Source organism: Sarcophilus harrisii, chromosome 1 (genome assembly GCF_902635505.1).
Source record: "Sarcophilus harrisii chromosome 1, mSarHar1.11, whole genome shotgun sequence".
Lineage (NCBI taxonomy): Eukaryota > Metazoa > Chordata > Mammalia > Dasyuromorphia > Dasyuridae > Sarcophilus > Sarcophilus harrisii.
The window spans coordinates 658777118-658792458 of NC_045426.1; the positions used below are offsets into that span (position 1 = coordinate 658777118).

Genomic DNA, 15341 nt, shown 5'->3' on the forward strand with positions numbered 1-15341 from the left:
GTACTCTTGTTCAATTTTGAATATGGAATGTGTCTATTACCTGGGAAAGCTGGTATATTCTGTAATTTCAATTGATAGACTTTAACAAATGTTAGATTTTCAAGGGCATGAGGGAATTGTCATTTAAGTCCTTTTAAGTGAGAAGAATACAGTGGGGTTTTGTTTTGTTTGCTTTTTGTTTTTTTTGGATATATGAAACTTAAATCTTACAGCCAAGTAAATGGAATCATAACATGATGAAGCATCACATTCAGGCAGAGTAGTTAAGAATGTGAAAAAACCCACAAAAGATGATAGTAGCCAAGAAGTTCTTTTATTTTTATAAAAAGGGCAAAATTGGACAGATCAAAATGATCTAGCAAGTAAGCTGTGAGTGAAGGGAGCCATTTTCAGTCAGAGGTAAAGAGGGAAATGGGAAGTAAGAGCAAGTACAATGTTTGGGAGGAATTAGGGAGGGTCCAGCATGTGATTACATCTATGCCAGTAACAGCATGATGGTAACACAGGAAGGGAAATGTTAATATAGAATAATGAGGCAACTTCCTTTCTATGTGATATGGTTGGCAATGGTGAGAGTTCATATCATTCCTAAGGATTGTACCACATCAGAACTAACAGACATATTATATACCTCATTTAAATGCTATTTAAATACAGTTTCATATAAATAAGGATAAAAAAAACTATTTTGTTAACGAATAACTGGTTACACAGAAAGTGTCCTGAGTGAAATTAGAATCTTTTTGACAGAGCTGGTATCAGAAGAAGGTATGTTCTAATTTAGGAACAACAAGATTACAGTAAGGTTTAAGGAGTTTGACTTATAGTGGCTTAACAACATTACTATATAATTTGGAGACATAAGGGATCAATGACATACTGAAAAAGAAGATAAATGTATCTGAAATCTTCAATTGGTTGCAAAGTGAAATGAGCAAAACTAGGAGATCATTGTATATGACAACAATAAGATTATATGATGACCAATTTTGATGGGCATGGCTCTCTTCAACAATGAGACAATTCAGATCAGTTCCAATGGTCTTGTGGTAAAGAGAGCCATCTAAATTCAAAGAGAGGACAATGGGAATTGAGTGTGGCTCACAGTATAGCATTTTCATTCTTTTTGTTGTTGTTTGAATTTATTTTTTTTCTAGTTTAATTTTTCTTGTGCATCAAGAAAATAGTATAAATATGTATGCATATATTGGATTTAACATATATTTCTACCATGTTTAACATATACTAGACTACTTGGCATCTAGGGGAGGGGGTGGAAATATGGGAGAATAAACTGGAAACAAGGTTTTGCAAGGGTTAATGCTGAAGAACTATCCATGCATGTGTTTTGAAAAATGAAAAGTTTAATAAAGAAAAAAATCAAATATTAAAAAAATAAAAAATAAAAATCTTCAATTGTTAAAGAAGTCATTCAGAGACCACCTTGGATCAAGATCATGAAAATGGAATTTATTTTAGGGCTTCCCTACAATCCCTGTGTTGTAAAGAGCTCAAAAAAACCTCTAGTTTCTGTGCTCCCAGAAATAATTTGAATGAGGCAGGATAATATGTGCATAACTTGGTACATTCAAGATACATATAAAGAAAACAGAAATTAACTTTAGAGAAGACACTAGCTATTGAAAAGATTCTGAAATACTTCCTGAAAAAAGGAATTTGGCTCAAATATTAAGAGGAACTCTGTGAAACTAAGAGGAAGAGCTGAAAATGGAGAATATTCCATGGCCACTTCAAAGACAGGAAATGGGATTGTCATGTCTGAAAATAGGAAGTAGCTAAGTGTGGAGGGAAGTAAAGTATAAGAAGACTGAAAAGACAGGCAGAGGGCAGGTTATGAAGGGATATATATAATGGCATTTTATATTTGAACTTAGAGCTAAGAGGAATTTTCTTGAGTTTAATGAAAGGGGTGGGAATGGGGACTGTATGTGGTGTGATCCAACCCTTTGGAAAAATTACTTTGCCAGCTATGTATAGAACAGACTGAAAGTCTGTTGCAATAATTCAGGCAAGATCAAGGGCCTATGTTATACAAAGTGTTGGAGCTATTTAACTGGAGAAAAAGGGACAGAGTCTAAGATGCTGTGTTAATATAAAAGAAACATTCATTAAATGCTTGCTTATGTGTAAAATACTGTACTAAGTAAGATAAAAGATTTATAAAAAAGACTGAGTACATACCCTTTTAATACTTCCAAGAAGGGGTATGTAAGAATACTAGCATAGAATAGGTATCTAAAATGATCCACTAATTTTAAAGTTAGCATGAACATGCTAAGTAATTTAGTGCAACCTTCTCATTTTAAAATTTCTGGGATCTAAGGATCTTGGAAAATCCCGAGAGTGGAGGCTGGAAGATCTTGGAAGAAGATATTGTAACTAATCAAATGAGTCGCATATGAAGACCATTATTAGGGTAATGACAAATGATGATGTTGGGAGGTATTGAGATCTAATGGAAATGTAATTGACTGAAGGTGAAAACAAAGAGTCACCATTATAATACCAAGTGAAAGATATTATCCGAGCTATAACCAGGGGAAAAAGAAGCTTAAAATGGCAGCTTTAAGGATAAAAGTAAAGAACAGAATTTTGAATATGCAGAATGTGAGGTATTTGTTGTCCTCCTCCTAGTTCCTTTGAAGATGATGCAGGAAGACAATAACATTTACATAGCATCAATTATGTGCCAGGCACTGGGCTAAGCACTTTTGCAAGTATTATCTCATTTGATCCTCTTAATACCCTGTGAAGTCAGTACTATTAATCTCATTTTATAGTTAAAAGTAACTGAAGCAGACAGGTTGACTGACTTGTCAAGGGCCACAGAGCTGTTTGTTAGTAGCTGACATGTTAAGTGTGAATGAGAATGGCAAGATAATGTAAAAAAGAGAAAAGGGATGACAGTAGAAATTTGAGAAACATCTCTGTTCACACATTAAGATGATTCAGTCAATGGAGAAGTGAAGATATAAGAAGCAGCAAAATGTGGTATTTTGGTGGTGCTATAATGTTAACAATTAGCTTTTAAAACTTCTTGTTTTAAAAAAAATGTTAGTTATCCAGAATTAAAAAACTTTCTCTGCCTGTCCTCAACAAAGAGCTTAAATTTCATGCAAAGAATATAGCATATATAAAACAAGGAAAACAAGGAGAATTATGAACAGAAAACAAATGGATAGAAGTAAAGATGGAGGATGAGCAAAGGCTTCCAAAGAAATAGAACCCAACAAAGATTCTAAGGGATAGAAATAAGGTAGAATGCAAGCACAGGACATGGATTTGTAAAATATAGAGAGATTGAGTGTTAAATCTGGGGGCAGCTATCATTATAATTTGCCTGCAACTGAGTTTGAGATGAATAGTATGAAATAAAGCTAAAAGGTAGGTGAGAATCATATTGTGGAGGACCTTAAATGTGAGGATAAAGAATTTATATTTTGTTTTCAATCAAAGGTTCTTGAGCACAGGATTGTTATCATCAAAAATCTACTAAAATGAGATAAATAAGGAATGGTAAAAAAGGAATAGAAGAGTTTAATGAGGAGGGTACTGACATAATCCTAGTGAAAATTATATGACCTATTACTATTTAGCAAAAGAAATTTTGCAAGTCAGGAATGTGGGAGTTGGAGAGGTCATGAAAAATGGAGATAGAAAAGGAAATTACGGATTTTGTCAGAGGGCAATGTCAGTAAAATGGTAGAGATAAATTAAAATAAAATGAAAGAGGTTGAAAAAAAGGGTGAACAGTGAGAAATGGAGGCATCAGGTACAGAAGAGGTTTTGGAAAAACGGTTTGGCAGATGGTAAGAAGCCAGTGGCAAAGACGTTGAAGATGAACAAGAGAAAGGAAATGAATATCAGAAGTCCCTATAAGAGTCAGAAAGAAATGGATCAAAGGAATTAGTCTCCGAACAGGAGAAAATATCTATGATTGAAGAATAGGAAAGATACTGAAAAATGAAAGAGAAGTGAAAAGAATCCATTTCTGCTGGCTTCAGTGTTACCAGTGAAGCAGGAAGTTAGGTCAATTATATTAGCATCAAACTACAAGGAACTGGTTAGGATTGAGAGATGAAAAATATTGAAATAATCTGAAATAAATTGAAGAGGCAATAGAGGCACAAAAGAAGGCTTGTTTAGCAAACAAATGAGAGTCTCACTGAAGTTATGTACTAATAGTTTATGGTAACATGTTGAATTTATTCTATGTCTAAAAATAAAAGCTTGCTCTATATAAGACATTCATGGTTTGATATACAATCCTCTCCTGTTCAACAATAAAAGGAAATTCTCTTCTTTTATGGTTTATGGTAAATAAACTAATAAGAAAACAATACGAACACTATTAAAAATTAATTATTTATAGTAGTGATTATCCAGAATGAAGAATTCACCAATTGGGGGACAGCTCTTATCTTACCCTAAGGCCACTAAATTGAACTATATGTTGAACTGTATATGTTCAAAGTTATGCTGAGGTCTTCATGAAACACCTACTGAGTGGTACGGTTTGCGTTTGATAGAAACTACCTTGCTCCACTTGGCTATAAGCAAAGGCTGAGCTCAATATAGTGACTTAGGACCTGAAGACAGAAAAAGGGGGGCAGTTGATGGCCTACCAAATGTCTAATAAGAATGAGGGCAGAGTCCATGGCCATACAAATGATTTCTACTTATTCAGAAGACAGTGTGCTGAACCAGCTTGTGAGAATTGATGCTTCAATTTTCAGTGAGAGCCATCTATTACTCAGAAATCAGCACATGCTACAAAATCAAGTTTAATTTATTGGTTTTTTTGAATGCCTTAACTTCATAAAATGATAAGAAAAAATGTTAATAATAAAGATTAAACTTAAAAGTGTGCAAATACATTCTTTATTCCTGAGCTTGTCACCTACTGTGGAATCACTTATTATATATTCCTGCCATATGTAGCCCTACTGAAACAATTGCTGTAGTTATCGTCTTGTTTGGACTTTAGTTTATCCCTTGTAAAATGGAGGGATGCAAGTAAGGGTACAGAATTCAGGGATGTACAGATAATATTATCTGTACAGAGACCCTTTTAACTTTTAACAAACATTTTATGATGGCAATCTCCTTCACCACAAGTGCTAGTACCAATATTCTATACAATGACACCAGACTTAAAATCAGCAGACATATTTTGATCATTATCCTAATGATGACAATTATCTCATGTTTATAATACAGGGCTGTATGACTGACCATATACCATCATAATGATTCTGTGAAGTAGGCAGAACAGGCCTTATTTTCCCAACCTATGTAAGGCAATTTAAAAAAAATAAGAGTCTAGGAGTTCTCTAACAAGCAGGATGGCATTTAAGAAAACTGATCTATAAAAATTGACCTATAGCTGGCAGCAGGGAGAAATCATCTGTCAGGGAGCTGGTGATAGACTTCGGGTTTCTAATGTCACAAACAAAGAATTAACAGTTTACTTACTGTCCCTGTTCTATTATCATCATCCTCTGAAAAGCAGTATCAAGAAAGTATTGAAAACATTTGTATTGATCATATGAAGGGTTTTAAAGATTGGGAGCTTTTAAATAAGCTGGATCTAACCTGTTTCTGAATCATCACTGTCAGAAGAGCTGGATTCACTGGTGCTCTCAGACTCTGAAGATGAAAATCCCTTCATCTTAGAGGACCCCGCAATCATATCCACTTTCTCAGCTGAAACAAGACAATAGGAAAATTGTGTCCAACAAGAATAGAGACAATACTTTTTAATGTGTACATTTTTAAATGTGTACCTTTCTAAATAAACTGATAGGAAGGTAGACATTTCAATCAAGTTATAAATAACTACTTAGGAAAAAAGGAAGCCTAAGTCTTAAAAAAAAAAAAAAAAAAAAAAAAGCCCAAAGGCACTATTGCCTTGAAAAAACTTAAGAGAACCAAAATAAGATGATACAGAAATTTCAGCTAAGGCTATGATTACTGAATTCATTTACTGTAGTTTACATTATGGCAATTGTTACTGGGACCAAGTATATATGTAATACTTTCCCTAACTTTCAAAATTATTGTCTCTTCATTGGGGATTCAGAAATTTTAATAAGATTACAGTGTAGACAGAGTTTAATTTTTTTTGTGTTAGTGTTTAAAACCTCTTGCTATCAAATACTTTTGGAAGAGTAGAAGGTAGCTAATCTATAGAAGAAAAAGTCAGCAATTTCAGGTCAGGCATTCTTTCTTGATTTAATCTAATACCAATTTACTATTTTTAAGAGAGTAAAAATTTTGAGCAAGCCTCACCACACTTTAAGTGAATAGATAGAGACAAGATATGATTTTGAGAACTATTTAAATTCCTGTTGTGTTGCTGGTGCAGTAAGCAGGATCTGTGTCTGACAAGTGAAGTCAGCGTCTGACTCTACTGTAAAGGAAATCTAACCTCTTAAAACTAGTCTTTATTAGTTTTTATCATCATTTTTAATGATTTTGAATTTGAACTTTGGATCAAGCTAAAGGTTTCAAGAAAAACATTACAAAAATAACTAGTATGTGTAATAAATTAAAATCTGGGTCTAAACAAGAAAATTTTGGAGTGGGGGAGGGAAAGAGGAGATGAGAGTCATCATGTTGGCCTTTATTAATGCAAGATCTCTCTCTGAGTTAAGACAATAAAATTGCTGAGATTCTAACCTAAAAAAATTCAAAACACTAGCAACTTCTTTAGAAAACCCTATAAAAGATTATCAGCATGTAGCTTCTAAATACCTACTAACATTTATTTGTACACAATTCACTGTGAGCTCTATGAGAAAAAGGAATGGGATTCTTTTGAGAGGACTTTTCTTTGAATCCCCAAAGTATGCATAATGGCTGGCATACATTGTCTTTTTAATTCAGTGGTCTTTTAGTCTTATCTGACTCTTCAGAAACCCCATTTGGGGTTTTCTTGACAAAGATACTGGAGTGATTTGCCATTACCTTTTCCAACTAGTTTTACAGATGAGCAACTGCTCAGTCACAAAGATGGGTTGAGGCCGGATTTGAACCCATGAAGATAAGCTTCATGCACCAACTATTTGCCCCTAGATGACTTACAAGAAATACATAAATACTTATTGACTTGAGTAGTGTGATTTGGACAAAGAATATTAAGACAGCTAAATTTCTAATACATCTATAATGATGCATGCCATGCATGCAACTTGCATGCCAATTCATTTATTGTCCATCTGCCCATGACACCCCCTCCTGTTTCAAGGTATTTTGCGGCATATATAAGGGAAGAAAGGAATATCAGATTATTAAGATCAAAATGGAACTGTAATAATAGGTTCAAAAAGATACTTATAAATTCTCAGAGAAATGCATCAACTTAGCTATAGTCTCTGCACACATACATTGTATCTAGGATATACTATGACATATTCAACATATATAGGACTGCTTGCCATCTAGGGGAGGGGGTGGAACGTGGGAGGGAAAAATTGGAACAGAAGTGAGTGCAAGGGATAATGTAAAAAAAAATTACCCTAGCATGGGTTCTGTCAATAAAAAGTTACTATAATAAAAAAAAAAACAAAAACAAAAAACAAAATTTAGCTATAGTCCTTTTAGTGAGGCTTGTTTTATAGTTGAATGGTTACTAGTTGTCTTTTTCTTGTGAAAGATATTTCTAAGCCAAAAATGAATCTGAATTCAAAAATTCTAGTTACAGAAGATGCGAATTTAAAAAATTAAGTCAGGCTAGTCATTTAATACCTAATTGGCAGAGAGTCCCCCCAAAACATAAAAAAATAGTGAAATATTTATTTATGGTGAAGATCAGAATATAACACTAAGCTCCAGACCGTGGAGTTATATATAATGAGGGTGCATGCACGTTCAGATGTCCCTACACAGGGCTTTTTGAAGAGGCTAGAAGGGGTAGAATCTCTGGGAAAGAGGAGACCCCAAAAAGCAAAAGACACACAGACACCAAAAAACAAAACAAAAAACTGTCTCTTGACTGGTAAATGACATTTCTAGTTTGTGATCTCATTTGCTCTATATGTCTGTCATCCCAGATAGGTATACTTGCAAGACTAGAAAAGGTACCTTGAGGTTTCCTCTTTTTCCGCAAACATGAAGTGACATAGCGCTCTAGTTCTCGTAAGGTAGAAGGTTTCAATGTCTCAAAGTCGATTTCAATTTCATCTGGGTTGGAGTTTTTCAGTGAGGGTTCCCGGGACTGGATGATATGGACAACTCTACCCAGCTTCTCACCAGGAAGCTTGTTAATGTCCAAACTCAACTGTCTCTTCTCTTCATAAGACATTGGCTTACATTTGTCCTCTTCTTCAGACTCATAAGTGGGAGGGGGTTTGTTTTTCACAGGCATAGGTTCCTTCTTGCTACTTAAAGAACAAAGTGGCATACTGTTAGAAGAAGGCACAGAAGAGAAAAAAGCAGAGTCTTTAATACAATCTAAATGATTCAATCTTAAACTGTCATTATAGAAACTACATTGACAAGTGTGAGGGGCTTTTTGCTTGTTTATCCACTAAGGCAAATGTACGTAACTTCTTAACTTTTAACTCTTTTTCTTTCCTGACTAACAGGTGAAAATAGCCCACCTAATAACTAATTCAGGAGAGACTCTTCAAGAGGTTAGAAGGGCTACCTCCTGAATTGTTTCTCTACCTGACTACCATTTTACTTATGAACTCAGGTTTGTTGGTACTTCAATTACTATCTTTTAAAAACAAATAGGCATGCAACTGAAAAATGCAATGAAAGCTCAAGCTATAAAATCATGTCAATATGTAGTTATTTTAGAATTGGGGTGAAAGAAACTCTCAAAAACAAAACAAAACAAACAAACAAACAAAAAAAACCCAAAAATTACTTCAACAGGACCACTAAACAAGAATAAACCCTGCCCCTTCTTCCCCGCATATCAACAAATGGTCACTCAAACTCATGACCAACTGAACCAGAGGCCATGGAGGTAGAGCCTCTAATTCTTTAGATTTCTGGGTTGGAAGGTAATCATAGGGAGATTGCAGTCAACGGTTAATGGGCTAGTAGGGATTTCCTCAAGTTAACCTTAGTAACACTAAATTGTGATAACTGATAAACTAGCCAAAACTAAAGCGAAAGAAAGAGTCTGTAAAATCAACCACCCAGTATGAGAGATAGGGCTCTCCTGGTTCAAGGTAGGTTCCTTTCTCTTCCTTCCAGTGGCTTGAGTCACAGACCTGGCATTGTTGTTGCTGCTGTTACTTTTCTTTGCCTTTTTGGGAGGTGGTTCCTTTGCTTTGCCTTTCTTGTTTTCTTCCACTTCCTCCTTCTTTTTGTGCTTCTCTTTCTTCTTCTCTTTCTTGTCTTTCTCTTTTTTCTTTGGTTTGTTTTGCTGAGGCTGGGAGAGTGCAGCAAGTTGCTCATGAACTGCCTTGAGCTAAGAGACAAACGAGGTTTATCATAAATATTTTCCATGATATGCTCTTCTCTCTGTCCTGATCTTACATAGAATCAGACGGAGAAAAGTCTAAATACAAGTAGCCATGTTTGATGTCAAGAAATGAGGAAGAATAAAAATAATAACTGAAATTTGTAACCTATTTAGGAGCTTGGTTAAGTGGCAAAAGCCAAAGGGGACAATGACATTCCAACTAGAACTGGGATGAGGAATATGGTATAGGTTTTTTCTCAAGAAGATGGGATTTTCTTTGCTCTAGTAAATGCTCAAAGAACTCTGAATTGGTTTCACTCTCCCTAGGAGGACCAAACAGAGAGAAAATAAAGAACATATTAGAATGTAACCTGTTATCAGATTTTGTCTTGGGAGGGGAGAGGTATAGGAGGAAGGAGAAAAATTTAGAACACAAAGTTTTACAAAAATGAATTTTGAAAGCTATCAGAAAGAAAGGCTAAAAAGAGCACAGGAGATACAGAGATGGTGTAGTAAGTCAATCACAGTTGTAACAGAGTAGAAGGTATAATGGAGACATGGATCTTTGGTGGAATAGCAGAAATGCTATAGGGTAACCAGGGTAAATGCTTTCTTGGTATTCATGACATTGAAAAAATATGTTCTCCCTAGAAGTCATACCAAAGAATTCTTGAATTCTGCTTAACATGAGAGGAAAAGGCTTTACTTATGAGGCTAAGAAGCACTAGACTTAACTTCTAAGGACACTCCCATTGATCCCATTTTAATCTTAGAAGAGTATTCCTAACTTGATCTCAGAGTAGCAATCTGAAAAGTATATAAAAATATTGCAGACTGTGAGATAGTTAAGAAACATTATGGTTAGTTTCATGGAATAAAAAACTCTCTCCATTTAGGAGGAGTTCACTCTGTGTCACCCCTACCCAAAGAATTAATCCCAGATTCAGCTAGCAGTTAGCAGTCATCAGCTGGAATGCCAGTACCTGTTCCTGAAGCTCTGCCAGCCGCTGAGCTCGCTCCTCCTCAGAGTCATCAGTTGAACTGTCACTGTCTGAGGAGCTGTCACTGCTGCTGTCACTAGATGAAGGTGGAGCTACTACCTTGGTAGGTGGTGGTGCCACAGGGGAGGACACAGCAACCACTGGCTCTTCAGGCTCATCAGGCATCTTTGCAAAGCGCATCTCAAATACATCCTGAATGGAAGAAAATAGTTACAATTAATGAGTTGGGTTTGCAGACTCAAGGGCAACAAACTAAGAGAACAAATAGCTAGCTAGCTGTGGTGAGTTCTTATCAGAAATACGCACAGAAGAGTGAGAAGCCTATGAAATTCTCTTTCAGAATGAAAGACAACATTGAGCCAAGAGTAGGATGGAAAATTAAATCATCTGGCAAAAGTTTTTTGAAATGTCTCACACTAAAACATAGGCATTAAAGAAGTGGCTTGTGGCTATGGCCCACAGGCAAACTTTTCTTGCTCTTGATTTCATTCTCACACTTGGACTTGCTATCAGCAAATTGTGCTAATTTGCTATGTGTTCACATGAGGTTACTTACCAGGAAACTACTTGTTTATACTCATCTGTTATCAATTAATGAAAACTAAGGAACATACATTGAAAATATATGATAGAACTAAATTGCTTCTTTCCTGAAAAATGTTCCTGTACTTTTAGCATCATTAAGTGATGCTAACACAATCCTGGAAATGCTGCAATTCCTTAAACTTGGGCTCCTGCTTCCCATATTGATATCCTAGGCAATGGTAGAAAAGGATAATTTTGAAAATATGTTATGATTAGGAGTTAGTGAGGTATACCAGGAAAGAGCACTAGAGAAGGTAACACCTGTGGCTAGGTCTGGCTCTAGTGGTAGCACAGTGTGGAAGCTTGGGCTCAAATTCCCAGGTTCACAGTGTATTCTTGGTAAAATGAAGACACTAAATCAATCAACAAACATTTACTGCATGTGCCAGGAACTGTATTGCAGATACAAAGATAAAAACCAAACAGTCCCTACCATCAAAGAGCTTACATTTATACATCTATATACACATCTGACTATATACAAAATATACTGAATAGCAGACACAGCCAATTATCAGGTACATAGTTGAACAGTCCATCATCATTTAGTAGCATCTGTTACAGCATAAACACCATGGAGAATACAGGGTTCCCTGCTAATATTTTATGTTAATGATAACAATGGGTGTACATTATAAAGCAACATATCTGGAATTACTACAAGGAAGCTATTATTTAGCAGCTTCCTTATGTACATACAATGTAAAAAGAAAATTCATTTTATAACCCCTCAAATGCCCACAATATATTATTACTATTATTATATCTAGAGTACTCTGCCTCTAGAGGGGAAGTATATTTTATTATTAGTTCTTTAAAACATTCAGTGGTTTTTTCCAAGAATTCATCCTTTAGAGAAGTTTTTTATATACACTGTTGTACCAATTGTTTACATATACGATGTTTTATTCATCCTGCTTGTTAAATTCACTTCTCTCTGTACAGATATATTAGATTATAGCAATGTAACAAGAGTTTTTATGACTATATAATCAGAGAGCAATTTTGTTTCATTTTTTGGATACCATTAAAACACTAGCACTGCTTCGAATATTTTTATAAATAGACCTTTGTATATTTGAACTCCTAGGCACAGAAAGTTTACATCTCTTCTTATCTAAATTAGCATTGCTATCCACAATGAGTGATCCATTCAGCTGTTAACATCAGTTCACCATGGTTCTTCCTTAAATATATAATAGTGATAGTTCCTATTTTTTTGCTTGTCTTCTAAGCCAATTTGCATGCTGTGATATAACCTGGAAGGTTGTCTTAACTTGTGAGATGGAACATATTTTCATGTAGTCATTTTGTTGCAATATTTTGAAATCTATTCATATCTCATGTCTCCAGTATCTACCAATATAATTTGGATAGCAAGATTTTTATTAGTATTTTCTCCATTCTGTAATTTCTTATCTAATTCCAATTTCATCACAATTTAGCCCATGCTAAAATGGACATCAAATTACTATATTTATTTACTTCTTTCTTTTATTCCTATAATGTATTTATTTTATAGATAGTTGTATTTATATAAATACCATGGTACCTTAACTACTGAATATTTTTTTTACTTATTTTGAAGTTTTTACTGGTACTATATACAAAAATGTTGAAAAATTTTATGGATTAATTTCCTTTCTAGCCAACTTGCTAAAGCTATTAATTATGTCAGTTAATGATTCTGTAGGATTCTGTCACAGTTAAATAGAAAATTTTATCCACCCTTGGTTGATATTTATACCTTTAATTTTGGTTGTCTTGATTTTATAATATGTTACATTTACAAAGCACTATGCTCACTATGACTCCTTGAGTATAGGGAGTAATCACTATTTCACATAAGGATTCCAGAGTTACAAGTTAGTTAAATGTTAGAAATGAATTTGAATCCAAGTCTCCTCCAGGCTCCAACTCTTAATGTTTTATGCTACTTCTCTTCTCATAAGTAGGCTTCTCAAAAATGGAATGGTTCCTTGGTCATTTGAATTATTCAAGCAGAAGTTGAATAATAATCACCTATGACAAATTAATGGGAAGTTGGAAGAAAAGATTTTGACATTTGCAACCCTGAGATTCTAAGAGAAAATGAGAGCCAAACACTGCTGCTCATAGGTGGCATCTTTAGGTTTTGTATTATATCTGTCCATTCATATACTCTAAAAATCACAACACACCTGGATTGTGAGAGTCAACACATGAACTGCCAACAGTGCTGGGAGCAGAAGAATCCACCTATGCTCTGTGCTTACCTCATCCCAGCAAAAACAGTTCTGCAATCAGAACCAAGCTGACTTGACTGCAAAAACACAAATCCATTTCTGCAATCCAGTAAATGATTCAGAAATTTAGCAGAGAGGTTGAGAGAAATGGGCTGGTTTTCTAGTCACATTTTCATCTTAAAAAGAAGGCTATTTCCCCACTGTAGCCTCAGGATAGGGAGCTGAAAAGTGCACAATGGCAATGGATGATGACATAGTGAAGAATGAAATGTCATTTATTTTTTATTGGATCAAAGACTCTCAGCTGCTCTCCTAACAAATTCGTGAAACCTGGATCTCTCCCCAAACAATGATTAAAATTTAATTATGGGGAAAAACATCTGAAACAGGGTATTTCATTTCTAAATGTTAACTGAGAAGTGCTCAAAATCTCTTTCCTTGTATCATCCACCTTCTGGTCCTAGTTATCTCCTCGGGAGCTGTGGGGAATAAGTTACAGTCTTCTTCCAAGTAAATACCAAACTTGAATGAAGCACAAATTTCATCACCAAAGGTCTGACCTTGATGGTTTGGTTCCTTTTTATAATAAGTGCCTGCCAGGCTAACTTCAAACTGAGGTCCTAGTTGTTCCCTATCCAGTCTTGTATGAAAGCTTTCAGAAACAGTAATTTTCTCAGTTTTCTCGTTTATTTCCTTAAAAAAAAAAATTCATGGAGAAAACCAAACATATTCACATAAAACTCTAAATGGCTAATGACATTTAGATGTATTCAGAAAGAAAATGTATAAAAATAGGAAAGAATAATCATGTGAGGGGTAGCCACATAGTGTCAATTACTAACCAGAAAAAGATACACAGAAAATGAACAACTCCAAATGAAACTATATACATTTTTTTTGTTGCTATTTGCTTGCATTTTGTTTTCTTTCTCCTTTTTTTCTTTTTTTGATCTGATTTTTTTGGGGCAGCATAATAATTGTGGAATCATTCAACAGAGGTAAACAGAAGTAGAAGGGATAGAACACCAGGACCAGAATCAGAAAGACCTGAGTTTAAATTCAGCCTCAAGAAATCTTCTAGCTATGGTCCCTGGGCAAGTCATTTAACCCTGTTTATCCTGAGTGCTGGCGTCAGAAATGACTGAAATAACCACAAAACAGTAGGATTCTCCAACACCTACAAGGAGGCCAAACAACAACAACAAAAAAACCCCCAAATAACCAACAACTAGATTTTCCATAAATAATGTGTTAATGACCCAATAAAGCCTTCTAAAACATATAAAGAGGCTAAACAGGAAGGAAAAACCCCAACAATAAAAAACAAAAAACAACCAACAACTAGATTTCCCACAAGAATGACATGAATGCCTAGAAAAAAATAAAGAAGAAAAATTCAAATTTCAGAGGAAAGAATTAGAAGAATAGCTTAGAAGAAAAAAGTTGTAAATCTCACCCAAGAAATAAGATTCCTTGAAAACTAGAACAGACCAAACAAAAATCAGAGACTCGATGGGATAGCAAGAAATATTAGAACAGAATCAAAAGAATGAAGAAGATGCAAGACAATTGAAAGCCAAAACAACCAAGTCCAAAATATCAGACCTGGAAAAGATGTCAAGGAAAGGATTTTTTTTAAGGGGGAGAAAGAGGGAAAAGAAAATCCCTGGACACGATTTTTAGAAAAATCACAAAGGAAATCTGCACACAAGTACTAGAATAAGATAGCAAAAACAAGATCATCTTGTGAAAGTCTCAGGGATATCATAGCCAAGATCCAAAGTTCCCAAAATGAGAAAATACTGAAAGGGAATAAGGAAGAAGAAAGAGAAGATAGGAGAAGGGGAAAAAAAAGAGTTTCAAATTCAAATTTATACACAAGAACTAGCAGTAGTTACCATATAAGAAGAAATCTAGGAAGACAATATTCTAGTGGGTCAAAGACAGAAACACAATCGAGAATAACATCCTATAATCTTACAGAGGGAAAAATGGAACTTTAATGTAATTTTTGAACCATTCTAATAAAAAGAATAAAACTGAGAAAAGACTAGGAATTCTTAAGAGTCCAATCAAACCTAGAAAAGA

General features: G+C 34.8%; 1 protein-coding gene across 7 annotated transcripts in view; it reads right to left on the reverse strand.

The window, feature by feature from the left end:
• Nucleotides 1-15341, reverse strand: part of BRD4 (bromodomain containing 4) — a 153292-nt gene that overhangs the window by 37558 nt on the left and 100393 nt on the right. For 6 of the 7 annotated variants that reach the window (XM_031947924.1, XM_031947925.1, XM_031947923.1 and 3 more), the window contains 4 exons: nt 10426-10635; nt 9249-9448; nt 8107-8405; nt 5617-5727 (listed from right to left, as the gene is read on the reverse strand). In XM_031947924.1, coding sequence (XP_031803784.1) covers nt 5617-5727; nt 8107-8405; nt 9249-9448; nt 10426-10635 — 820 coding nt within the window. The remainder of the gene's footprint in view (nt 1-5616; nt 5728-8106; nt 8406-9248; nt 9449-10425; nt 10636-15341) is intronic. The other variant, XM_023496979.2, reaches the window with a different exon arrangement.